The 25979-nt window shown below is 61.6% G+C and overlaps 1 protein-coding gene across 11 annotated transcripts in view; it reads right to left on the reverse strand.

The window, feature by feature from the left end:
* Window positions 1-1690: 1690 nt before the first annotated feature.
* Window positions 1691-25979, reverse strand: part of ARHGEF2 (Rho/Rac guanine nucleotide exchange factor 2) — a 28740-nt gene continuing 4451 nt past the window's right edge. For 2 of the 11 annotated variants that reach the window (XM_088016889.1, XM_088016888.1), the window contains exons 4-24: window positions 16746-16890; window positions 14734-14801; window positions 14363-14426; window positions 13642-13771; window positions 13305-13414; window positions 13069-13215; window positions 12349-12599; window positions 12077-12202; window positions 11588-11705; window positions 11154-11402; window positions 9382-9458; window positions 8451-8620; window positions 7169-7236; window positions 5647-5844; window positions 5169-5288; window positions 5008-5075; window positions 4847-4882; window positions 4588-4690; window positions 3970-4413; window positions 3601-3718; window positions 1691-2817 (exon numbers count right to left, since the gene is read on the reverse strand). In XM_088016889.1, coding sequence (XP_087873015.1) covers window positions 2496-2817; window positions 3601-3718; window positions 3970-4413; window positions 4588-4690; window positions 4847-4882; window positions 5008-5075; window positions 5169-5288; window positions 5647-5844; window positions 7169-7236; window positions 8451-8620; window positions 9382-9458; window positions 11154-11402; window positions 11588-11705; window positions 12077-12202; window positions 12349-12599; window positions 13069-13215; window positions 13305-13414; window positions 13642-13771; window positions 14363-14426; window positions 14734-14801; window positions 16746-16890 — 3132 coding nt within the window. In that variant the 3' untranslated portion in view covers window positions 1691-2495. Of the gene's footprint in view, window positions 2818-3600; window positions 3785-3969; window positions 4414-4587; window positions 4691-4846; window positions 4883-5007; window positions 5076-5168; window positions 5289-5646; window positions 5845-7168; window positions 7237-8450; window positions 8621-9381; window positions 9459-11153; window positions 11403-11587; window positions 11706-12076; window positions 12203-12348; window positions 12600-13068; window positions 13216-13304; window positions 13415-13641; window positions 13772-14362; window positions 14427-14733; window positions 14802-16745; window positions 16891-17074; window positions 17835-20021; window positions 20274-23766; window positions 23942-25979 lie in introns of those variants that run through there. The other 9 variants (XM_088016891.1, XM_088016890.1, XM_028090258.2 and 6 more) reach the window with 8 other exon arrangements.

The following is a 25979-nucleotide window of genomic DNA, read 5'->3' on the forward strand; positions in this document are numbered from 1 at the left end:
GAGCAAGGCTGGGGGCGCGCCCTTGGCAGGCCCCCTCTGCACTAGCTCCAGCCAGCTGCGGAGCAGGAGACTCCCAACAGCCACCTGATTCACAACACATTAAGCAATGGTGACGAGACCTAATGAGCTTCTTGATGTTTAATTTCCTCCCTTTCGTGTTTAAACTGGTTCTAAAACTCCAGGTCTGTTCCCAGTCAATTCAGGATGGAAAATCCTCCCCATCTAAGTACCCCTCCCTCACCACCCCCTGCAACTCCTCTGAGGGCTCCCCTGGGGGCATCTCTGCTCACGGGGCCTGGAGGTAATAAATACTGACGGAGTTTCAACAGGTCCAAGTCCTAGAGGAGTGACTGTGTGCACACCTACCATCCGATGGGGAGGGGTGGGGGGGGCGGGGGAGGTGCGGCAGAGGACTGGGCAGGCGGCTGGGCACTGCTTGGAGGGGAAGGCAAGCACTGCAGTGAAGCTGGGCCCTGGCTCCCTGCAGCAAGCAGCCAGAGAGCTTTGAAACCGCAGTGGGAAGGATCGAGGCTGACTGGGTTTCTGAAGAGCTTAGCAAGGGCACCAGGACCAGAAGGGGCAAAACTGCAAGAGACTTATGTCCAGAAATAGCCACGTCAGAGAAAGGTGGGCAGCGTGTCTCGGGGTCGAGGAGCGGCAGAGGGACAGCGCTGCTGGGGATACACCAGTGCTGTCCCCGGGAGCTGTGGGCTTCTCCACACCCGCCCTGGGCTCTGTGTCTCCAGGTTCCCGCATCTCTCCTGACCAGCATCCCTCACCAGATCTGTGACCATGTTGGAGGAGCCTGCATTCCCCTTTCTTGGTCTGAGGGCTCGTATCACCCACCCACACGGTGGTCCTCTCTCCACTCCACCCTGGAGGGGGGTCCCAGCTTCCAGCTGACGCAGCACACAGCTGCTGAGCCACATGTCCGCGAGCTGGACGCTTGGCGCTCCGGAGGGAAGTGGAGGCCGGGCCCGCCTGGCTTGGCTACCCTGGCCGGGCAGCCTTCCCGTTCCATGCCCGCCCACCACACAGACCCGGTAATGGATGAGAAAGCACCTGCTGAAGGCCAGATGCCGTGGGCGGGTACAGGAGGGAGGTGCGGGCGGCCCCCAAGCCCACTCCCCAGCTGATTTCAGTTCCTCCCCCCCGAGGAGGTGTGTGCGTATGCCAGCGTGTGCGCGCGCGCGTGGACCGCGTGGCCGCCCTCCCTCTTCCCCTCCCCCAGCCGCAGGGGCGTAGTAACCAGAAACAGGAAGTGAAATGAAGCAAAACCAAGAACTGAAACCGACCTAATCTCTCACCCACGGCCCCTTCAAGAGGTTGCCCTAGGGCTCTGACACTAAAGACCGAGGGCAGAGTGGGGTCTGAATCTGAAAATGAAGGACTCTGGGGAGAGGCCAGCAGGAACTGGGCCCGCAGGGGAAGGGAGGGGGCCACCGCGGACGCCATTTCTGAGCAGGGCATGCCTCTGAGGCCGAGACCAGTTTTCTAATTCTGGAATCCCCAGCAGCCCCTGGAACCTAAGTGCCCTGCATTTTGATCCCTGGATCTGTGGACGTCGGCACCGACAAGGGCTCAAGGCACTTTCTTCTGGGAGTGGCCTGTGTTGGGGGAGGCGGCCTGCTCCTCCCTTGGGGGCCACCCGTCCAGCCCGTAGGGCAGGCAGACATCGAGAGACAGCACGTCGTGGGGGTCCAGGTCTTTAATTTTCCCTGCTTTAGCTCTTCTTCTTTTTTTTTTTTTTAAACAATCAAATGGGCAGAAAATGGCTGGGGCTGGTGGGCACTGGGGGTCCACTGGAAAATCCCCCAAATTCACGCTGAGGTTTCAGTCATGGTTGCTGAGGTGGGGATGAGGTCAGGGTTCACAGAGATTTCCCAACTCACCCTACAACATGTTTTCCAAACGGCTGGAGAAGAGGTCAGAGTAGGTCCCCCGTTACTGCAGATGAGGGGGCGCCGTCCCCCCACCCCTCAAGCTCTTCCGATAAGCGGAAATAGAAGGCTGTGATTTCTAATTGCCTACAATCATCTCTTAAAAATACAAAACACGTGCAGCTGGCTTTGGTACAAAAAAGAAAACAACAACAAAAAACATTCTGGTCCCGTGGGCTTTCCCCTCACCCCCCAACAGAGCCATCGTGGCCTCTCGACCTCTACTCCATCGCCTCCGACCCCGAGGTGGGGGGGGGGTCTCCAGGGAGGATGGAGAGAAGGGAGAACAGCAGTTAGCGGGGGAGGGGAGGGGGCCGGCCCCGCCCACAGCCCTTCTGGAAGGGTCTGGTGGCGCAGCAGCCTCTCCTCAAAGATGGTGTTGCTGGGGAGGGGTGTCGGGGCTAGAACCCAGCAGCCGCGGGGTTAAGCCTGAATAAACCCCAGTAGTGTTACAGGACAAGGCCCCCGATCCCTATGGCTTGGTTCCCGTGTCCCTGGTCCTCTAAATCTCCCCACTCCCTGTGTAACTAATAAACAATAAATAAATAAATTTTCCTAAAGTAGAGGGAAGAAGGCATGAAAACGTGGCATCTGTGGTGTAGCTCCTGGATGCCAGCAGGGGGCCCTGTGGCCCAAGACCCCCCCAGCTTCCTGGGGGCCCCAGGTGTCCAAGGAGCCCAAGAGCTGGCAGGGGGTCAGCAGTTCTTTCGAATGTTCCCTCGCCATTGGCAGGTTGGAGTCCCCAAAGTTTTGCCTCCCTCGCTGTGTTCTTCCTGGGGGCACCGGACGGGGGTGGGGCCCCCTTAGCTCTCTGAAGCCACAGGCTCCCCGTCGCGACTCTCGATCTCTTCCGGGATGTCCTGCATTCGGGTGAAGTCTGAAGGGGGATGGGCAGAGTTAGCGGGAGAGCACAGGCTCCCTCGAGCAGCTGCACCCCTGCACTAAACAGGGTTAGTTAGTGCCCCACCCAGGCCCAAGCTGTGAGGCGGCGGGTGAGCCGGAACCTCTGTCCGCAGAGTAAGTCATGTGCCCACACCTGCCTACTCTGTATCCTTCCTGAAGACAGGAAGATACACTGCAGCTAAGAACATACAAAATAGTTTAAGATTATTACATAAAGTCACACTAGCTTTTGGTTATTTTGTATTTCTTGAATCTACTATAAGAACTTTGACAGTCTTAGAAATTTCTTTTCCTTAGAAATCTAAGTTTAGGGGCGCCTGGGTGGCTCAGTTGGTGAAGCGTCTGCCTTCGGCTCGGGTCACGATCCCAGAGTCCCGGGATCGAGCCCCCGCATCCGGCCCCCTGCTCGGCGGGGAGTCTGCTTCTCCCTCTCCCTCTGCCGCTCCCCCTGCTTGTGCTCGCTCGCTCGCTCTCTCTGACAAATAAAATAAAATCTTAAAAAAAAAAAAAAAACAACCGACGTCTACTTGAAAAGGTTGGCATCACAGACTTACAGGAGCGGCTCCCACCTTCTTTGCTTCCCGGAGCGCTCGGGGCTGCCCGCCCGGCATCGGAAAAGGCAGCAAGTGAGTCCTGTGTGCCCCTCGCGAGACTTACAGAGTACGGTAGCCCTCGGCGGCGACTGCGGCCCCCTAAGTGTCCCCCTGCGCCAGCACACACAGCCAAGGGCGGCAGCCCACGTGCACCGGCGCCTCACCTCGCGGACTGTGGGGCGGGGACAGGCGGCTGCCCCCTTCCTCCTCGCTGCCCGTGTCGGCGTCGCTGCTGTCCTGCAGCCGCTCCTCGGGGCTGCCCAGCTCCTGTCTCTCTCGGTCCTCAAAGGGTCGATGGACAGAGCGAATGGTCACAGACAAATCCAGGCGGTCGTGGCCTCGGCTGGGCTGTGACAGGCCGGCAGGAAAGGCAGCAGGCCAGGGAGTGAGCTCAGCCGGGCGCACCACCGCCGGCGCTCTGCGCCCCGCCACCTCGCCCCCTCTCCAGCCGCAGCCTAGTGCTCGGGCGCTCGGCTCGGCGCGTCCCGCGGGCCCTCGCACCCTCCCAGCTCAGCGCCCCCGAGCTTCCTTACCTGCGGGGGCGTGAAGCTCAGGTACAGGGCGTCGCCCGCAGGCAGGCTGCGGCGCCGCGGGTCCAGGGGCCTGCGGGCCCAGGGGGCCTCCGCGGGGGGCGGCTCGCTCTGGCCCAGGGCGGCCAGCTGCCTGCGGGCCTCTTCGGCCTCCCGCTCCAGCCGGGCGCGGGCCTGCTCGCTCTCGCGGAGCCGGGCCTCCAGGCTGCCGGCCTCTGTGGCGCGCTCCTCGCCCAACCGCCGGCAGCGCCGCAACTCCTCCTGCAGCAGAGCGTGTTGCCGCTGCAGGAGCGCCAGCTCGGTGGCCTGCTTGTCCGGCGCCGCGGGGCCGGGTCCGGCTCGGCCGGCCTCTCCGTCCCGAGAGTTGGCGCGGGCCAGCTTCTCCCGCCGCTCGGGGCCCTCGGGGAACCGCGCTTCCATCAGCGTGTCCTGCTGCGCCACAGCCGCCTGGGGGCGTAAGGGGCACCCGCGGGTGTATCAGAACCCTGGCTCCCCGGGGGGGGGGGGGGGGGCCCTGGTTAGGGCTCCCGGAGAGCTCCACCCGGGAAAGGCCCTGAAGGCGCGTGAACAGGCAGCCCCGCTCTCTCCTCCCCTGCCCATTCTAGCGCTGGCCCCGCTGACCTGGAGGCCGTGCAGAAGTCCATAGAGATTGACCAATCGCTGTAACGCTTCCTGAGGACAGAGGAGAGGGTGGGGACGGGGCCCAAGCTTCAGGATGGGAGAGCTGCCCAGAAGGTGACCAAATGTGGGTTTGGGGACAGCAAGCCTCCAGACACTCTCAGATGTCTACTCTCCCCAACACCACCCCACACCGGGGCCCGATTTCTCAGCCACAACACGCTCCCTTTCAGTCGGCTACACCAGTGGGTTCCCACCTCACCTCCTGGGGGGCTCTCAGCTGATTTCCATTCCGGTCCTGCAGAGAGAGGCAAGGATGGGGGATTTGCAGGCGCCGGTCCCCCACAGCTCTGTGTCAGGGGTCCACGGGCCAGCTGCCCCTTCCCGCCCTCTCACGAGCCCTGGTACCTCTTGCAGACCCACCTTCTGGCTGGAGTCTGAGTCGGTTCGGCAGAGCTCAATCGAGCCATTGAAGGTTCTGGGCTCACCATCTGTGGAGAAGGGGAAGGACAGGCTGAGCTCAGGTCCTCAGGGCCTGGCCCCTCCCTCCCACCCACCACCGTGGCCCCAGCCCAGGCACTCACTGGCAGTGACCCCAGGACTCGTGCTACCGCCGCCATCCGGGTCCACGGGCAAGGCTGGTTCCCGGGGTGTCAGGAGCAGTTCTACTCCAGGCCCCACCAGGAGGTCTTTCAGACCCTCCACTACAGGGAAGGGGGGGGGTAAGCCCAGGAGCCACAAGGAACCCTGCAGGGAACGGCAGGGTGCCTTCCACCCAAGGCACGGCGTAACAGTCAGCCGCCCAGGGGCCGTCACTCATACCACCCCCCACAGGGCAGAGGTCACTGAAGGGCGCCGAAGGGGCAGCACAAACGTATGCAGGACAAGGTGTCAAACAGTAGCAAGGACTGTGCCTCCCCCGCCCCACCCTGGCCTTCCCCACACCTGGTGCCCCAGGAAGTTTATGGACACTGGGGTTGTGTGTGTCCACGTGTAGTCACGTGTCCCTATTCTGTGAGGCCGAGTGGATGGCCCTGGACTCCTCCCTCAGGGCTCCCTCACCCTCACGGATGGCATCCTGCAGCAGCCGCTCTCCACGGGGGCACTCCAGGGACTCGGAGCGGAAAAGGCCCCTGGGTAAGGCAGGCAGGGTCAACCCACCACCGTCTTCCTCCACCTGGAAATGGGTCATCTCGGCGAACAGCCCGACCTTCTCCTGCAGCAGCTCAACCAGGGCCTGGTCTTTCTGTTGCAGCTCCACTGTGGATACGGAACAGGTGAGCACGCGGTGGGGGTGGGGGGGAGGGCGGTGTTATGGGGGGAGGGGGCGCAGCCAGAGAGCCGTGCTGGAAGGGCGGCCCAAGGGTCTGGGGGCCACGGCTGGGCTGAGTGTAGTACTTAATTCTGGATTTTTGGCATTTATGAAAAAGAAAACACTTTTTTTTTGGAAAAGTAATATATGAACTTTCTTTTTTTTAAAGTAGGCTCCATGCCCAACATGGGGCTCAAACGCACGACCCCAAGATCAAGAGTCACAGGCTCTACTCACGGAGCCAGCCAGGTGCCCCTGGACTTTTATTGTAAAAGCAAAACTAACATGATCTGTGGCCAGAACTGCAGATGCCCACAACTTTCATTCTCCCATCTTCCTTTAATTGGAGAGTCCATACAAATTTCATGTGGGCACGTAGCTGCCCAATTAAACCTGACCTGCAGCTAGACATTGCCATGGGACTAAACTGTGGTCAACGGACATGACTGTCTCTCCGGATTGGCCCTTAAAAGAAAAGGGTATAGAGGCACCTGGCTGGCTCAGTGAGTGGAGCGTGTGACTCTTGATCTTGGGGTTGTGAGTTTGAGCCCCACCTTGGGTGTACAGACTACTCAAAAATAAAATCTTAAGGGGCACCTTGCGGGCTTAGTCAATAAAGCATGCGACTCTTGATCCCAGGGTCATGAGTTCAAGCCCCACATATAATATGTTTTATATTTATAAATATAAAATATACATTACATATATATAAATAAAATAAAATACAATCTTAAAAAAAGGGTATAAACTCTCCCTGTTCCCTTCCACCTCCCCGCTAGCTGGGATGCAGATGTGACAGCAGGAGCTACAGTAGCCACTTTGGACAGGGAGGTGGGGAATCTCTATGATGAAGATGGCAGAGGTGTACTGACTACCCTGTACTTCCCACTTGTGGACTATAGAGAAACGATCTTCTACCTTAAGAAACTGATTTTTGTTGGTCTTTTTGTATAGCAGTTAGTTCATACTCTAATAAAAGTAAAAAAAGTAGATTAATGTCTCAACCCTGGTCTTCCCAGCTCTCCTTCTGGAGACACTACACACACACACACACCTACCACATGTGATACGTACCCTATCCCCGTTATTTTTACACCAGAGGTAGCATACACCCTATGTTGTGTTAAACCTTGCTCTTTTTACTTCACACTACATTCTGGTTATGGATCTGCATCAGCCCTCCCCAGCATTGGCACATTTCAACCAGTTCCATCGTATTCCATCATGGGGATGTATTATAAATTATTTAACAAGCTCTGTGGGTGGACTCACTCTTGATTCGGCGCAGGTAAGCCTCGTGCTCTGTCTCAATCAGGGGGAAGTCCTCTCTGGATGGGCATCTAGAGGGGTAACAGGTTGCGTGGGGTTGAGAGATCAGGAATCAGCCTCCTTCCTGAACATGCTTGGTGCCTCCCTGTAAGACTCACCAGCCCCAAGCCCTGGCCTCACTCACTCCCGACCCCCTGCTTTCCTTCACACCCATCATCCGAATTTCCCGGTGCGTGTGCCTCTCCACAGGCCACCTGTGGGGGTTGCACCGCAAGGACAGGTACTACAGCCTTGGCGCGAAGCAAACTGGGCCTAAATCCAGGCCCCACTATTTACCCGATGGTAGCCTCTATTTCTCATCTGAAAAATGGGTATGGTATCTTTCTTCTTCACTGGCTGTTTTTTGTCAGAGTTAAATGAAAAAAACACAACAATGCTTTGAACACGGCAGAAGCTTGATACATCGAATACAGAGTATTAATTATAATTTTCACAATGATAGACATTAATACTGTTAACAGAGAGGCCCCCATGGATCTACTGCCAATAGGACAGGTATTTGGCATGGTTTTCCTAGAACAGGCAAGGTCATACTTGGGCATGCATTTCTGAAAAATCTGTTCGAAAGTCTAAACTGCAGAAGTTAAAAAAAAAAGTTTACATGTTACAAAGTGGAGAAAATCCATTTCTAAAAGCTAAAAAAAATTGACAAATATCCTGAGTTTCTTTTTTTGGCATAATCTTCAAGAATCCGTTTTGAACGCTCTACACGCATTTTCCTTTTTTCATCAAAAGAGACAGACAGTCGAGGGCCTCAAATCCCACGTACGTCCCCCAGAAGCTCGAGGTCGGCTGCCTTAGCATATGGAACGGTTTCCTTCTTGCCTCGACCGTGGGGGTTTCGCTCTAGTCTCAGTGACTTCATTCCCTTGTTCACTTGTTTTTAGAAAATAATGGTAAAATGCGATATGATCCAAGTAACTGCCCACTGCCTATACCTGAGGTGTTCCTGCCCATGAGAGTGTCCTGCTGGTCGGCAGGTGAACCACCACGGGACGGCTCCAAGCAGTCCCTTTGCTTGCCAGCTCACACTCCTGAGAGGTGCTCGGGGTTGTCGCGGCATGAAACACATAGGATATGCTGGCCCAGATGACCTCTCCTGCCCCGGGCCACCTTGCTCCTCCCCCAGCCCCGGCCTCCCCCTCTGAACCCTGGGCTCTTTCCCCAGGGAGCGCTGAGGCCTGGGGCCCTAAGCTGCAGGATCCCGGAGGCCATGCACACTCACACGCGCACACTCTGCTGAATGACTCGGATCCAGGTGCTCCGGTCATCCCGGGATGCCGTGTGGACCTCATACATCTCAGGGGGTGTGGCGCTGATCAGAAACATCCCTTTCTCCTGGTTGGCGATGTCTCGCACAATTAGATTCTGCAGTGATACCACCGAGGGCTTGTCCTGTGGGTCAGAAAGGAAAGACTCAGCCTGGGAGCCCTGACCTGGGGCATCTGGGTCTTCAGTCTTTCTGCAGTACCTGAAGGACTGAAGAGCCCACCTGCAATATAAATTTAGAGCCTCAGCATTGGTGCGGCCAGAGGGCACTTGGGAGCACATGTGACCTCTGACACGTTACTGACACTAAGGTTTATCGGGGCGCCCAGCTGGCTCGGGCGGGGGAGCGTGCGACTCTTGATCTCGGGGTTGTGGGTTCCAATTCCACGTTGGGGGTAGAGATTGCTAAAAAAATACATGAACTTAGTGGCTCAGTCGGGTAAGTGTCTGCCTTCAGCTCAGGTCATGATCCCAGCATCCTGGGATCGAGCCCCGCATCGGGCTCCCTGCTCAGTGGGGAGTCTGTCCCTCTCCCTCTGCTGCTCCCCTGCTCGTGCTCTCTCTCTCTGTCGAATGAATAAGTCTTTAATAACAATTATAACAATAATAATATATAAATAAACTTTAAAAAACGCACACATTAAAAAAAAAAAACCTTTAAGGTTCACTTTCCTCATCGACAAACAAGGGATCATAGCGGGCCTTCCTCGGTGTGGAAGTGCCCGCACACAGCGTTAGCTGTTTTTATTCCTCCCAATATTGTAGCAACGGTTACACTCATCGCCACTTGGCTCTGGGGGATTCTTGGGGTCTTTCCGGCTTGGGCAGAAAAGCAAGCAGAGCCCGTGACACTTGTCTGTGCTGAGAAAGGAGGAGGAAGGTCTCACCAGGGCGGGAAAGATGTACTTCTGGTCCTTCTCCTGCAGAAACAGCAGCACGTCTGTCATCAGCAGCATCAGGACGTCTGGTGGGAGAATGGCCAGCATCAGAGGCCTGTGCAGCGGCCTGCCTCGTTCTCGGGGGCCAGGCCTGACAACTCTGTCCCCGGCCTCTCTTCCCTCTGGCTGCTTCCTCCTCCGTTTGCAGCCGCCCACCTGCCCGTTCCTACAGCTCAGAAATGCCAGGGGGAGAGGTGCCTGTGCCCACATCAAACAGCTTCTTGGCTGGAAAAGACTGGAGGGGGTCACCGGTGCATCCGAGGAAAACCCTCTTCACCCAGCTGAGGCCGTTTCTTAACCGGGGGACCACAGACCCCGAGCATGTCCACTGCTGGGTCTCGGGGGCTCTGCAAACCTCCCGAAGTCGCATAATTATACGTAGTAATATAACACGCACGTGTATTTTTCCGGGTGAAAGGGTCCAGAATTTTTGTGAGAGTAAGAAGCATTCCCAGAGCAGGATGGGCCGCCCTTTAAATGCCATGCCTCGGGGCGCCTGGGTGGCTCAGTCGTTGAGCGTCTGCCTTTGGCTCAGGTCATGATCCTAGGGTCCTGGGATCGAGCCCCGCATCGGGCTCCCTGCTCCGCGGGGAGCCTGCTTCTTCCTCTCCCACTGCCCCTGCTTGTGTTCCCTCTCTCACTGTCTCTCTTTCAAAAAATAAATAAAATCTAAAAGAAAAAAAGGCCAGGCCTCGCAGCTGACAGAAGGGCTTTCTGGCCACCTGACCTGAAACCCCCCGCCCGCACCTCCCGATGCTCAGGAGGCAGGGGGCAGTCAGGCTTCACAGCCATCCCTCCCACAGCTGAATAATCCCACCCCCCTCGACCCTAGAGGCCTCCTTCACCGTCCTTCTCTGCCCCACCTTCCAGCCGCTCTGCTCCTGAGTCCCGCATTTTAACACTGGGGGGACACGGACAAAAGGTCAAGTCCCTAAAACGCAGAGGTCGCAGTCAAGAAAAGACATGCTCACCCTTTGCCCTTGGCGATCTTACTAAACTGTGGGCACACAGAGGGGAGGGCTTCTGCTAAATGCTTCAGAAATAAAGCTCTCCAGCCTTACTATTTTTAACCCCCACAGTTTATATTCTTAGCTGCTGCGTGGGAGGGATGGGAAGGAGAGGGATGAAGGAAGGCGCCAGCAAAGCACTGCCGTCCCCCGGCCCATGGAGGGGGGGTCTCACGACATGGGGCGGCGGGCTCCGGCAGCCTCGGGCCCGGGGAGCGGTTTCATTCTGGCCCTCATTCCTCACGCCCAGAGCCGCGGCCTGCCACTCCCCTTCAGGTGGGAGAGACACGGCCAGGGCAGTCTGGGGGGAGAGGCCGGAAGGTGGGCCCCCCGCCTGGTCCCCTCTGCTCTTTCCTCTCCCTTCTCCATCCCCGCCTGTCCTTCGCTGGCTCAGTTCCCTGCCCTGGGCCTTCCTGGCTGTCTTCCCGAAGCCCACTCTGCAGCCCTGCGAGCTGCCCCACTCTAGTCCCCTGGTCCTGGAGTTTCTCTGTCTTCCTCATCAAGCTCGTAGCTCTCTGGGCACGCAAGGACCCATCCTGACAGGGAAGCCCTGTGTGGCCCATGCAGTGAAATACAGAATTCGGACTTTGCTGCATCTCCCTGCCCCTGGGCCCCGGATGTCCGGCTGCAGAGAGAGGGCCCACAGGCTGGATGCCCCTCCCTCTCCACGTCTGGTGCTGGGCTCCCGCTTGGCCCGCCACGCTGACCGCTGACCTTTGAAGCGGCCAGTCGCTGTCTTCCAGAGCAGGCAACCATCGTGGATGAGCTTGCGCCGCAGAAGCTCCTCTCGGCCGAAGGGGCCCTTGCCAGGCACCGGGGCCTGGGCCCGAGGGTCCATACGGTGGTAGATCTCCTGCAGGCGGGCTCCCTTCTCCAGCTCGTGCACATCCTGGTCCACGTTGGACAGCAGCTCCTTCACCAGCCCCAGTGCCGTGGTCAGGTCCTGGCGCTCCTCCTCGGTCCCTGTGCCGAGGGCCAGCATGAGGCCCGGCTAGTCCGCTTCCATCCCGCCCCAGTTCCCACGGTGTCCGGATCCCATCGACAGAGGTGGCCCCGGGCTCCACAGCTGACCCGGTCCTTTCCCTGGGTCACCTTTCCTCACCCCAGAGAGCCCTTCCCGCACAGCCGTGCACGGCCGGCTCCCTCACCGTGGCAGTGCTGCAGGATCCGGTTGATGAGCACCGGGTACTTGGTGATGCGCTGGGTCACCAGCAGGATGCACTCTTGTACCCCATGCCGCTTAAGCACAGCCGAGCGGGTCACCTTCTACAAGGGCAGAGATGGGGCTCAGGGCCAGCGTGGGGCCGGGGGTGGGGGGGGCACGGCAAAGAACACGGCCCTTGGAGCCTAAGCTCTGGTGACGGCCCTAACTTGGCTGTTGACCTCCCGCTGGCTTGGGTGACCACATCTGGAAATGGGGAGCACTGTGCCCCGGGTTTCCTACGAGGACCAACCAGACAAAGGAGTGAACAGGGATTATCGCTCGCTCGGAGGGATTATTGTTGACACGCGCCACAGGGGTCGGTGGGAACCTGGCCTTTCGGTGGCGGCAGCCGCCATGCGCCCCAAGAAAGAGGAGGCGGGGTTTGAGCCACTAGGGGTGACTCTGGGCGTGAGTCCTGCAGGGGTCCGCTCACCCGGATGAACTGCTGAAACCTTTTGTCGCGGGCATACAGCTCCTTATAAAGCTTTAAGGCCTTGGTGTGGCGGCTGCAGAACTCCGAGTAGGTCTTACGCATCTGCTCCGCACTGGGACCTGAGAACTAGCAGTCGGGGCGCGGGGCTGGGTCAGCGTGTCCCTCAAAGCCACACCCTATCCCCGGGACCCCCTCCGGCCTCCTGCCTCACCGGCTCCCGTGCCTCCGCCCCCAGACTCCGATCACGCCTTTGCCCTTGGATCCGGCCTCACCTGGGTGATGAGCAGGTCACCCAAGCGATGGATGACGAAGTTGCGGGTGCTTCCGGGGCACAGGGCCTGGCGTCGGCGCTCTAGCAGCTGGCTGAGGAAGCGCGTGTGGATGTCACTGAGCTCATCCGCACAAGGGAACAGCCCCTGCACCAGCCCCGGCTCGAGCTGCAGCTCTTCCAGCATCCCCGTGCGGAAGAGGCGGGTCATGATCTTCAGCGTCCGCACGTGGCGCAGCTCCGTCTGGATGAGTTCTGTGGGGCGACAGCTCGTTGGACCCGACTGTGGCTTGGCCACACTGGTCAGCCCGGCGGGGACCTCCGGGCTTGTGGGAGGTTCCTAAGGTCCCTTCCAGGGTGACATTCTGCACGGGTATGGTCTTAGATGATTCTTTAATCACGTTTCCTCTTTATGCTCTGCCAACCTCAGGCTGTAAGCTGTTTGGGGCGAGGACCACGCGTCCCCTCACGTCCAGATTTCCCAGAGTCGCCGGCATGGTGCCAGGCGTGGAAGAGGCCAGGAGCGAGGGCGGAGAACCGACTTGAAGGGGTAAAGATGGGGCCTGGGAGACCAAGAGCCCCAAAAGGCGGGGGCCTTATGGCAACTCGTGGGTGGGCTGGAGGCAGGGGTCTGGGGGGAGGCGGGGAGCCCTGGCTGGAGGAAGGTCACAGACGACTGGCCCTGGCTATAGCACGATCAGCGTGGGCGGGGGTCTTGGCTCACCGTAGATGACGTCCTGCTGCTTCATCACCTCCTTCTTCTGCTGCTGCAGGAAGCTGCCGTCCACGGCCAAGCTCCACGAGTCGGCTGCGAAGTCCCTCTCGTCCGCCTCAAAGTCACTCATCAGCTCGCTGTAGAGCACCTCCGCCCCTGGACGCCAGCAGGGCCCCCGGCTGAGCCCGACTCGGCTCGCCGGGCCCCGCCCCGCCCCCCGCAGGCCTCCCCGGGCCGGCCATCACCTTCGTCCATGAGCGACTCCACGGACAGGGCCCGGTTCCGCACGTTGAGAGAGTCTGTGGACTGCGACAGGATCCGGCGCAGCCCCAGGGGGGACTCGTCACTGAAGTGCCTGGCGGAAGGGAGCCTGTGCCACCCCAGCGCGGGGGCAGAGCCCCACATGGGGAGCCGAGGCTGGGGTCCGAGAGGCAACACCCTGCGCCCTCCTTCCCCGTCGAAGGTCCTGAGCTCAGGGACAGGAGGGACGCCCCAGGCCCCCGGCCCTCCCCCGTCTGAGCCCCAGGCCCCCGGCCCCCCCGTCTGAGCCCCTGGCTGTCCCTTCCCCAGGCAGACGCTCACCCGGCGATGTTGGTGGTGGAGACGCTCTTGGCCAGCGACAAGGAGGAGCGGCCGCGGCGGGAACCTAGCAGGGACTGCCGGAAGCTGTCGGAGGGGTAGATGGCAGAGCTGGGCCGCTCCCGGGGGGTGGCTGGAGGGGGGACAGCGAGCAGGCAAACGTCAACGCTGCTGCTCCCCGCGATCCAGGCCTCCCAGGCCCGTGGACTAGAAAGGAGGCCCCCTCTGCGACCCCACCCCCGCTGGGCTGCTAGTCGAGGAAAGTCGAGGAAAGGTCACAGCAGCGCCACCTCACACACTCGTGTGCTTCTTCTAACGCGCTCCTGGCTCATCTCGTCCCCGAAACAAGCCTATGAGCACACTGAAGCTCAGAAAGCTAGGGGACTCGTCCAGGGTGACTCTGCTGGTGGCGGAGGAGGGACTCCGACTCCGCTCATTGTGCGGCACCAAAGCTGTGTGAACGGCACCGGCCAGCAGCGTGCGTGCTCGGACGACCGGCCAACCCTAGCCTCACCGCCGCGAGAATTCTGCCCTGCCCCCCGGCCCGAGAGGCTGGACATCCCTGAGGGCCACCATGCACTTCCAACCGAGGCAGGGGTACTGTGTGGGGAACGACCGTGAGCGGGCAGCAGAGCCCGCGGGCTGAGGGGCCTGGGGTCCCGGCAGGGGTCCCATGGGGGGGCGGGGTCCTGCACGGGGTCTCCTGCGCGCCCCCATGACTCACTCTTACTGCGAAGGGAAACGGACTGCAAGGCGGTGTTGTTCTTCAGCAGGGCAGCTTTCTGCTGCTGTTGGGACAGAGCAAAAGAGAGACACCAGGGACAGTTGTCACCAAGGGCCTCCCCCACGGGCTCGGGCAGGAGCTGGGCAGCTGGCCCCTCGGGGGAAAGCCGGCACAGTGGTCACGGGCATGAGGGTGGCCGAGCCCAGCGCTGGGGGATGTGTCCAGAGCAGCGGGCTGGCCGCACGGGGCGCGAGGCCTGGGGTGCAGGGTGTGGACGGCCCCACGGTGAGGAACACAGGGCGAGGAGTGAACGGGAAGGGCACACTCACTACCCTCTCCCCAGCCCGCTGCCCGCCGCCCTGCTGTCTCACCTTCTGCTTGACCTTGGTACAGTTGGCGAGCGCGTCTTTACAGCGGTTGTGGATAGTCACATTGCAGGCTGGGAGGGTGGGGTAGAGAGGGTGAAGGGGGGGCCGGGTGGTACGGGAGGGGACACACCCACATGCAGACACCCATCTCCCCCTGGCCACGCCGTCTGAGACGCCCCTCTGCCCAGACCTTCCAGCCGCGGCTGGACCCGGCCCTCCCCACGCCTCCTCCTCCCTCTTCCTTCCAGCAGGAAATCAGGCGAGGGGCAGAGGTGGCCATCCTGACTCGTTGGGTGACCTGAGGGGTGGCCCGGAGGGAAGAAGGGGTTCCTGGCTGCCAGAGACGAGCTCAAGGAGCACAGGGGTGGCTGAGAGTGACAGATGGAAGACGACGCCCACGGGACAGAAGCAGGCACAGAGCAGCTGGGGTGGGGGCCAGGGGCAGGGGGCGGTTCGCACCCCCGAGCACCCAGCACGTGGCCCACAGTTACTTGATCCTAACAACCCTTTGGGGGTAGATTCAAAGATCTTCATTTTACAGATGAGGGGCCCGCCGCCCGGAGAGGTCAGCCAGTGGTGCAGCTGGGACTGAAACCCCGGCATGGCTGCGTCCGGAGGCCAGACCCTTGCTGCTGGGCCACACGTGCGCCCACGAACCGTGGCCAGGCCTAAGCAACTCAAAGGCTGCCGGACCCAGTACTGGAGTGGGGACAGACCCTGCCCCGTCCTCCCCCAGAGCCTGCTGGCCTTCCCCGCGGCTCAGCTCTGAGCCCTACCGTCCCCCCGTTCCAGGCCCAGGGCAAACCCACAGCCCCCACGCTCTGACTGCCATGGGGTAGGAGAGGAGGAGTGGCCAGGCCTTGGCAGTGGGGCGGCTGGCTGTCCCTGTCCCCAACGTGCCTCGCCCCTCCCTCTCCTGCTCCCTCCGCTGCGTGCAACAACAGGAAACCCTGCGACTCCTGCAGACAATACCCAGCAGCAGGCTCACTTCCACAAATACAAGGCGGGCAGGGTGGGGTGGAGGGGAGGACTGGAGGGGGCTGGGGCTGCCCCACTCCCCTAGAGCTCCCTTCTTCTACCCCCAGCGCTTTCCACCTGCTCTCAAAATAGCGCTCGGCTCGGCTCGCCGCCTGCCTCCCCGGTTCCCCTGGCAACAAGCTTCCTGCTGGGGAGCTCTGTCAGGTCTCGGGGGATCCAGCCTGGGGTTCCCTCCTCATCGTCCTAACTCCAAGATGGGTCATGAGAAAGCAGGGAGACCTCCCTGGCTCTCCAGCTGCGCAGGGACCGAGAGCCGGAGCACCAGTCGCAGACCTCAGGGGGCCGCAGCTCGGCCACAGACTGGGGGGCAGGGGCCTTCTGTGCAGGCAGGCTGGCATCCTAGGGGAGGAAGACTGCCCTGCTCGGACTCCTAAATACGGGGCTGCCCTCCGAGGTGGGCGAAGGTCAGGAGCTCCGACCGCTATCCCCCAACGCACGCATTCCTGCTGCTTTCCCTCTTTCCCACGGTCTATCTGTCACACTGGAAATCTGAGAGGGAGGCTCCTAATCCCATCCTCTACTTCAAACTGCAGAGGCAAGCATTTCAGGCTCCACGCAGTGAAGAGAAAGGGAGGGGCCGGGGACCCTCGAGTCCTGACCTTCCAGTTCTGCCCAGGAAGAAAGGCAGAACCAGGTGCAAGGCCGCGGCTGGCCACCACCCCCTCCACCAGCAGGACATTCCTGATCCTTCTCCAAGCAGTTTCCCTATAACCCTCAGCAGCTGCTCCGGAGCCAGGGGACACCCAGCGGACAGCAGCTGCAAGGGGCGCCACCCCAGCCCCCGCCCCTGACTCCCCTACAGCCCTGCTGTGCCCCACGGAGGGAGGAAAGGGAGCGAAAGCTTCAAGCATCTGGCCCTGGGCCCCACTGGGGCTCCCAGAGAGTGACCCTACGGATCCAGGGCAGAAAGGACAGATGGCAAGGTTAGGGTCAGTGGGCAGCGAGGCAGAGCGACATTCAGGATCCACACAACCTACTTGGGCAGATGAGGGCCTCCTTGGCTGTGATGCTCTTGTTACAGGCATAGCACATGGTCATGCCTGAGACGGAGATGGTGGTGAAGAGGTGCCCGTTGGTATAGCGGGCATCCTTGGCTTCCTTCATCTTCTCCTTTTCCCGGGTCTGCGGAAGGGGTGAGAGAGACAGGAAGTGAGGCTGAAGGTGTCAGGTGCCCGGGGTGTCCAGAGACAGGCAGAGGGCAGAGGCCAGGGGGTGATGCCGGAAAGACACCCCTTCCCAAAGAAGGGCCTGCTGCAGGGTGTCAGAGGCAGCTGTCCAAGGGGGCCCAGGCCGGCCCCTGACCTACCTGGCCCCGGCGGCTAGGCTGCCTCCTGTGGGCACTCATCTCCCCGGCTCTAGCCCGGCGTCCTCCCCGCACCTCCCAGCCCTGCTCTGCTCGCCCCCAGCCTGCTGTACGCTCTCCTCAGAGCTGGGGGAAGATGCGCAGAGAGGAGGGGGAGCGGGCGAGGCAGAGGGTGCCAGCTCACCAGCGCTTTCAGATCTAGGGGAGTTAGCTGCTCTTATAACCATGACAACGGGTGTTGGAGCCGGGCGCCGCAGTCACAGTGGGGAGGCCAGAGAGCCCCTCAGTAGACTGGCTGGAGGCCGGAATGCCTCGTTGCCACCCCCCACCCCAGGGGTCAGGATCCCAAACTGCCAGGGCCCCTATGGGAGGCTGGACCTGGCTTTGGTCTCTTGGAGGAAGGAAACTCAGCCCACGGGTCTCCTTCCTTCCGGCAGGAAGTCTGACTTGTATTCCTTATGCTACCCTCAGAAACCCGGGCGAGCTCCCACTCCTCCCGCTCACCCGGCTCCCATCCCGAGTCCTTTCTGGCCTCTACCCTCTGTCCTCCGGCTGCAACACCCTTCTCTTTGGGCTCCGGCCTCCAGCAAGAGGGGGCACAGAGTACCCCAGAACCTCAGAGGCTGGGGGCGCCCATCCCTGCCGCCCTGGCAGCCAGCTGCGGGTCAAGTCATTTCCGCCTCTCGTCTCTGTCCCCCAAGAGCCTGAGATGCCCTCCTTCCCACCTACTCCAGGACCTTCCTCGGCGGTCACCTCAGACCCCTGACGTTCCCCCCACCCCACACCGAGAGGGTAGCCAACAGGACAGGCAAGCACACCCCCACCCCCCGGACTTCCGAGCTTCCCAGGAACAGAGCGGGGTCCAGATTGCTGATGCTGAGGGCAGGCGCCCCAGCGTGGGGAACCCTGGCTGGGGCGCTGGGGAGAGCCCTCGGCCGGGGCCTGACTTGGCTCGCGCACACGAGCAGCTGAGAGGCTGGTGGGGGAAACCACACTGCGCTGGGGCCAGGAGGGCACTCTGTGCTCCGGGCAGAAAAGGGAAGTATGTAGGAGCTGAGTCAACAGCGTGGGGGCCAGAGGGTGCTGGGCCACAGTGCCCTGAGGTCCCCGGGTGGAGTTGGGGAGGGGGGGGTCCTCTCTCCCCTGGCTCCAGGCAGAAGCGCAGAAGCTCCAGCTTTGTCTGCTGATAAGCAAAGCCTGGAGGTCTTAGGGTCTTTCCCCACTTCCCTCGCCTACTTCTCCCCTCTCCTCCTCCTCTTCCTATTTCCTAGTCTCCTCCCCTCCCCTCCCCTCTGCCTTCCCCTTTACACCTCCTCCCCCAGTGGCTTCTCTGACTGCCCAGGGCCTCTCCCTCCTGACCTCCCCGCTACAGTCCACCCCATCCCCCACCCCCAGGCCTGGTTAGGGAAGCCCAGCCTCTTCCAGCCCCAGCCTCCAGTGTTCCGGGCCTCCTTCCTTCTACTCTGGTACCTACCTATCTGGCCGCTAGAAGATTCTCACTTTGGTCTAACTTCCATCTCTCTTGCTCCAAATTATAGCTCCTTAGATCAAATCCCCTTCTGAATGACGGGGGACCTCAGTGACCAGGTCCCAAGGTCTCTCCTCACCGCCACACCCCCTCTCTCCTGCCCTGCACTGCCAGCCTTCTCTAGGACGCAGATAACTCGGAGCACTCACTATGCTTGCATTGAAAGCATCGGACCAGCCAACATGGAGAAGAACACATCTGGGTCAGGGTGAGCTCCAGAAGGGGAGGTGCTGGAGATCGGCCCTAGCTGCTCCAAGTCCCCACTCCCTCCACCCTCAGGTCTCTGCCCTCCAGGCCCTCGGCCTCCTGCAGACTCACCTGGGAAAGAGGTGGGAGGAGGGAGGGCAGGGGCAGCCAGAGCAGAGTGTCTCGGGCCCTTCCCTCCCTGGCATCAGTGGCCCACAGGAGACACCGAGGCTCTGGGCCCAGTCTCCCCTGCTCCCCACACTCAGCCTCTCGCTGAGGGACCCCCGGCAGCCGCAGCAGCAGCACGCCCCACCTTGGCCACTGCCCGGCAGCCACGGCCCTGGCACTGCCTAGCACTATTGTCCCCGCGCAGTCTGTGCCGGCCCCAGCGCCCGGCCGGGAGGATGGACGGACGCAGGGCCGGCCACTGGGGTGGGGGGGGCTGTCCCCGAGATGCAGTGAACGGGCTCTGCTCGGTTCTATCCTACTGTCTTCCAGGCATTCTTAAGATGGTCCCACTGGTCTCCTATGTACCTGCCCACCCGCAGGACAGCACTTCGCCTCCACGCCCCAACCCCCGCAGCGAGACACGGGCCTGATGCCCAATCCACACGGGCCACCCCCACCGCTCCGAAGCCCTTCCTGCCGGTTCAGTCCCGTCCTGCCCAGCCAGCGTCCAGCCACTCCTGCTCGCACGGCCTCACGGAAGCGTCTCCGGCTGCATCAGGAAGCGGTGAACAGGGCATCCAAAAGCACCTGGCTCGACAGCCTATACAACAGGCAGTCGGCGTGCGCTTGGACGGGAAGGCAGGATGGGTGGGAGGACGGACAAGCGACACGGGGTCCCAGCAGCACCCTCGCCCTGCGCCACTAAAACCCCGTCTCCCCGTCTCACTTCTCCTCTGCTTTCTATGAGCTTAGGCCCTGGAGGGTTTCCTCCGGAGGCCAGAAGAGGCCAGCCCAAGCCTTCCCTCCATTGTCTTTCCAGATCTTGGTCACTCTGGGGGAAGAAATTCAGGTGAAGGGCAGAGGGCACCGTAGCTGGCGGCTCAGAAGCTCCGGGGCAGAGACAGTCTGCCCCCTAATAGGCACCTTGCCTCCCATGTGAGAGGCATGAAGAAGGTAATCCCAAAGCCTGGCTCCCTGGGCTCCCCGGCGGGCAGCAGGGATGGCAGAGCCCCCCCCCCCCAGGAGGGCCAGCGCCAGTCCCCGCAAGGCCCAAGCGCTCAGCAGTACCTGCTCCTCCGTCAGGGACGTCCACACCAAGACCTTGGGGGGAGTCACGAGGTGCTCGGAATCACCTCTACTCCCGCTGAAACTTGCAGCAGCCCCTTCCCCAAGATGCTGAGGCCTCTGTCTGGTGACCAGAGGGCCCCCAAGGTCCCACTGGGGTTGCACTGGGATTCAAGTCACCTGCGGCTCAGCCCCGGACCAGCAGGGGTGCAGTCATAGGCTGCAAAGGGCCCTGAGTCCTGGGGATGAGCTTTGGGCTGGGAACTGGGCGGGGGGGGGGGGGGGGGCAGTGGGTCCCTGGCCACAGGACTGAGAAGAGGGCTTGGGATGGCCTCAGCCAGGCTCTGCTCCTGCATCAGCTTCCAGGGACAAGATGAAGGCAGCAGGCCAAGGAGAAGGTGGCCAAACGGAAACGCTAGCGCCAAAGCCAGAAACATAACACAAAAAGCCACCACTGAACACACAAAGGCACTTAATAAATACTCGCTTGATGAATGAGGATGAGCCCCAGACAATGGGGGTGGGCGCACTGGCAGGCAGAAGAGGGGCACTAAGGGCCATGGGGAATAAAATCAGGCCAGGCGCCCTGAGACCCAGGCATCCTGGCCCCCAGCCTGCCCCCTGCCTGGTCACACCTGTCGGGTCAGGAGAGAGACAGCAGAGGGGAGGGGGGGAGGGCGAACAGACGGGCATTTGTGCCGGCGAACAATAGCTACCAGGACTCCCTGCCCTCCTGGCACAGGGCAGGCCGGCTGGCTTGGGAGGGGGCAGCTGCTGCTGGCACCCCTCCCCCAGGAGACACAAACAAACCCAGAAGGGTCCGGCCAGCTCCTCTCGTCCATTTCTCATAAGAGAAATGGACGAGGCGCCCTGACCAATCTGCTCGCTCAGGCTCCTAGTCCGCCCTCAAACCAGACACGGAAGCTAAACATGGAACTACTTCCAGAAAGCACGAGCCCCTAATCTGGTGACCACCGCTCAGGACAGTGACCCGGAGCATCTGGGGACAGACAGACACACACACACGTACCCGAAACAGGTCCCACGCGTGCACGGGAGTCACACATTCACATCTGTCCCCTCCCGGATCCAAGGTCGGTTCCAGGCCCCTCTCAATCCTCCGCTGAGCCCAGTCGGCCCTTCCCCAGACATGAGCAACCCCCTGCAGCACTCGGTGACTTGCCCCCCTCTGCTCCGTCCCAAACCTCCATGGCCCCCAGCATCTCTTCCTGTGCCCCTACAAGCTTCAACCTCCTAGGGACCCCCAGCTCCTGCAAAACTTCCTGGCAAACTGCTAGGCCGGCCAACCCCTCCCTGCTCGCCCACCCCTCCTCTCTGGCTCCGCTCCTCTCCCAGTCTGTCCTGCACACAAAGCCAGCCACCTCTCCTTACTCAGAACAAAGAAATCGCCTCTCCCTCTCTCCCACTCCACCTGCCCCACACACTCCAGGGCCGGGGTCCTGGAGACTCCACAGGGACCCCAGCCTCCGGAGCCATCCTGGAGGCGCCCGCTAACCCCTCTGCTAGACAGGAAAGGACCCTTTGTTCTGAGAGATGTGAAGGTTAGGATTTGGGGGAGGAGGGGGAAGAGCCGGGGGCCAGAGGTGAAGGGGCCTGTGGGGTTTGGGCCTGGGAAGGTAGGAAGCAGAGCAGAGAGAATGAGGAGTGGAGAGGAAGGGGTGACAAGACAAGAAGCGTGGGGTGGGGGCCACACGGCCTTGGTGAGGATGGGGAGAAGAGCTATGCTCCCCCCAGATTTCTCCTGCTCTGAGGCTCCCAGGTGTCAGGCAAGGAATGTGCCAGGGGCGTGGGCTCAGGGCTTGCTCTGACCCATCCTTCCAAATAGGTAGCAGGGGAGACCATCTTCCTCAAATAATCTCATTTCCAGCAGGGCCCCCTCTACTTCCCACCACAGTATAAAAAGAAAGGAGACAGCTGGTGTGCTGGGGGAGGGGGGTGGGGGGATCCAGGGTTTGTTGGCCAAGCACCAACTCCCCCCTTCTGTAACCACAGCTTTCCGGAGGCGGCCCTCCCCTTCCGACCAACCCAAACTGACAACCACCCTCCTCCAGCGGCGCTTTGCCCTCAGATCCACCCACTCAGCCCCCCCAACCCTCCACTCCCCAAACCAAGGCTAGCCGGACAGAAAGAGCCAAGCTTCCGGAACCCCGGGCCCCCCACCACTAAAAAGACCAAGGCATGAGGACCCAGGTAGCTGGCACCCCAGCTCCTCCCAACGAAAAAAGACCCCAGTATCTACGCTCCCAGAGCCCCTCTCTACACCCCTCTCCAGGTCTGCCCCCTACGGCTCCCTCTTGGCTTTCCTTTTTAGGGTGGAACCAAATTTCCGCGGTTTCAAAAAATCTCTCTGCAACCCCCCCCCACCCCCACCCCTACCCCTGGCTCTACTCCAGGGTCTCAGCTCAAACGGTTGAAAAATAAACAGACTTTCAGGGCTGGGGCCTGGCCCGGGCAGGGGTGAGAGGAGCCCAAGCAGAGCGCAGCCCGGCTGCCGCCCACGTCTCCAGCATACTTCCTGTCTTAGGCCCTACTCAAATCCCTAGTTGCTTTCCTGTTGGCACAATCTCATCCCAGCTCCTGAAGGAAAAGTTCCAGGATGGAATCTCTCCCAACTTAGCCTCAAGACAGGTAGCCAGGCTAGGAGCTAGGAGGGAGGTGGGGGGGAGAGCTTTCCACCATCTTCCGGGGCTCCCAAAGGGTACTGCCCCCTTTCCGGGAGAACAGTGGTGGTGACAAGCACAGGCAGGGACCCGGGGCAGGACACCGGGGTCAGAGGGAAGCCAGAGATTAAACCAGCCATTGGTGGGGTCCTGTCCCTCCTGATAATGGGTACAGTGTGGGTGCCCCGGCAGCTGGGAGGTGCCCTCCGCATGCACCAGCGCTCCCAGCTCTAACTTGTGCACCTACACCTCATTTCCTGGGGTCTGGGGTGTGCAGAGGTCATGGCCTTTGAGAGTGGGCCTGGGTACAAAGAAGGGATAAAGGGTACTTGGGAAGGAGGGAGGGCCAAGGATAATTACACCCCAGGCTCTGGAAATAGCAGGTGAATGGGTCCCAAGATGAAGCGAGGAGAGCGGGGAAGAGGAGGGTCAGAGGCGAAGTGCCGGCGGGCGGGCGAGTCAGCCTAAGGCTTCACGCCGGGAGAGGAGGGGACTCGGAAGCCGGCGGGCCAGACAGGGTCGGGGACCTGAGACCCCCTGTTCCAGAAACAGGTGTGCTCAGGACCCCTGAGGGCGGAGGAACGGGTCCCAGCGACACAAAGACCTCTGCTCCCGGCACCTGAGGGTGACGGCTCGGGGAGGAAGTGCGTGGTCCCTCCGCCGTCCCGACCCCAGCCACCCGCCCACCCGAGGGGAGAAGTGAATCACAGCTGGAAAGTCCATTTGCCGGAGGAGGAGGGGCTGACTTTTGTCTCGGGGGGGAGGGGGGAGCCGCGGCGGCGGGGCAGGCGGGAGGAACCGGGAAACCGGGCCTCCCGGGCCCTGCGCCGGATGGCGGGGACAAAGGGGGCCGACCACGCCGGCGACCCCGGGCCGAGGGGTGCCCACCCGACCACACGCGCGCCTCCCTCCTCCCGCCCGGCCCCTGCCCGAAGCAACTTTCTTCCGGGGCGGCAGGGCCGGGGGGTGGGGGGGCTGGAGGGGGCGACGCGGCGCGATCGGTGCGCCCCGGGGCCCCGGCACTCCCCCTCCCACCTCCTACCCCGGCCCGGCCGCCCCGAGCCCACCTTGCTCGCCAGCTCCCGGCTCCGCTCGGTCCGCGCGCGCGTGAGCGACTCGATCCGAGACATGGTCGGGGCGGCGGCGGCGGGCGGTCCCGGGACAGGAAGGTGGCTCGCGCGCGCGGCCCCGCGCAGTTCCTCAAACGCGAGCCTGCCCGCGGGCCCGGGGGCGGGGGCCGCCGGGCCGGGCCCGGGGCGCTGGCCGCCGCTCGCCCCGCCGCCCGCCCGCCGCCGCCGCCCCGCCGGCCCCGCGCGCCCTGCCCGCGCCGACCTCGGCCCGGGAGCCCCGCGGCCCCCGCCCCGCGCGCTCTGCAGGGAGCCCCGCCGCCCGCTCTGCCCGCGCCGCCAGGCCCCGCTCGCCGCTGGGGGCAGGGCAGGGGGGGAGGGCGGGGAAAACCAGGGGAAGCGAAAGGCTGGTCTTTACCGGGCGTGGAGGCGAGGGTGCGCGCCCGAGAGCTCTCCCACCAGCCCCCCCGTCGGCCCCGCCCCGCTCCGCGGCCGCTCCCGGCCCCGCCCCCCGAGCCCCGCCCCCGAGCCCCGCCCCCCTTCTCCGGGGGCCGCGAGGCCCGGGAAGTCCTTCCTTGTGTCTAGCCCCGCTTCGCTCCGTTGCTTCTCACGCCGGAGCCAAGAGACTAGACACCGGCCCGCCCCGGTCCGGGGGCAGTTGGGGTCTGGCCAGTCTCTCCCCAAGAGGCGGGGTGGAGCGGGGCATTCTTTCGGGACGCTTTGCCGCAGCCTGAGCCAGCCTCCACCTTTGCTGAGTTTCCTGTTGCTCGGAAACTACCCCCCACACACACTAGAACCATTCACATTACAGTTCATTTCTGCCTCTCAGGCTCTCCCATCTCTCTGGAGAGCCTCGGGACAGAGCATCCTGCGTGCGCGCGGTCCTGCCCGCTTCCGGCCCCCGCAGGTGTGTCGGGAGGAGGGAGAGGAGGCCCAGCCCAGAGCCAGCGGCTCCCGCCCCGGCTGCAGCAGCAGGTTCCCAACCCAACTCAGCACTCCTGTAGGTGCCAATTTTAGCCTCTGCCACTGTTCTGGGCTCCATGCCTCACCACTGTCTGAGTGGCTGGGCTCCTCACCCCCCCCCCGGCACCACCCCCACACTGCTCCTCTAGCCTCCCTCCTGCCTCACAACTCATCACCTTCTTCGTCACCCGTTCCACTGTTTAGGATCCATGCGGAGCAAAGACCAGAAACAAGGAGAGGGGATCGACCCATTCTAGGCTGGATGGACATTAGAAACAGAAAAGGACTTTCCCAGGGCCAGGAGGGAGGCCGGTTCCTGCAGGCTTGCACCTGCAGGGGAGACCTTACGGGAAGGCCCTAGGAACTCCCCCAACCAGCAATCCTGGCCCGGAACCCCAGACTTAGCCTCCCCGCAGTCAGCAGGCAGGGCTGAGGAATGTACTAAATTTAAAAACAGACAACCAGAAGCCAGAGTCCCGGCCTCCCGGCTCCGCCCACTAGGGGCCCGGAGACCAGGGATGGGCCCAGACCTCCGCTTTTCTCCCAGGCCTGGGGTGGGAGAGTGCCACAGGCTAAGGATGGAATCTTAAAAGGCCACACTGCAGCCTGGGCACCCAGTGGGCGGACCGTGAGGCCAGGACGGGAATCCCACGGGCTGAGAGCTCTCAGGCCCCAGACTCAGAAAAAAGCAGACCTAAGGTTCCAGCCTTTTCCTGCCTCCTCCCCCATCTCCAGTGGGCTTTGTATCCCAGCCTACCCCTCGACCTGTGTCCACCTCTTCCCCTTAGGAGATGAGTGGCCAGGCAGGGGTTTGGGGGTGGGTACAGGAAACCCGTCCACCTTGAGAAACACCTGGACTTTTCCTGAGCTAGGCCTGCTGCCTGACTTAATATTCATCTTCCGCATCCCCGGGAACACCTCCAAAAGCACACCACTTGCATCCCAAACCCTCCACCCCCACCCCACTCCTATCCAGTGATACTTCCCAGATTTTCAGAAATTATTTTTTTAGATACCCCTAAACAAAAGGCAACCCTAATTTCTGCCAGAATCTAAAAGTAGCCACCACCAGAGCAGGCGACTCCTGATCTTGGGGCTGTGAGTTCAAGACCCACACTGGGCGTGGAGATTACTTACGAATAAAATCTTAAGGGGCACCTGGGTGGCTTAGTCCGTGGAGCCTCTGATCCTTGGTTTCAGCTGTGGGGTCATGATCTCACAGTGGGATCAAGCCCTGCCCGGAGTCTTGA

This window comes from Eumetopias jubatus, unplaced genomic scaffold (assembly GCF_037043125.1).
Source record: "Eumetopias jubatus isolate StellerSeaLion01/CBP00866 unplaced genomic scaffold, mEumJub1_p1.0 scaffold_12, whole genome shotgun sequence".
Lineage (NCBI taxonomy): Eukaryota > Metazoa > Chordata > Mammalia > Carnivora > Otariidae > Eumetopias > Eumetopias jubatus.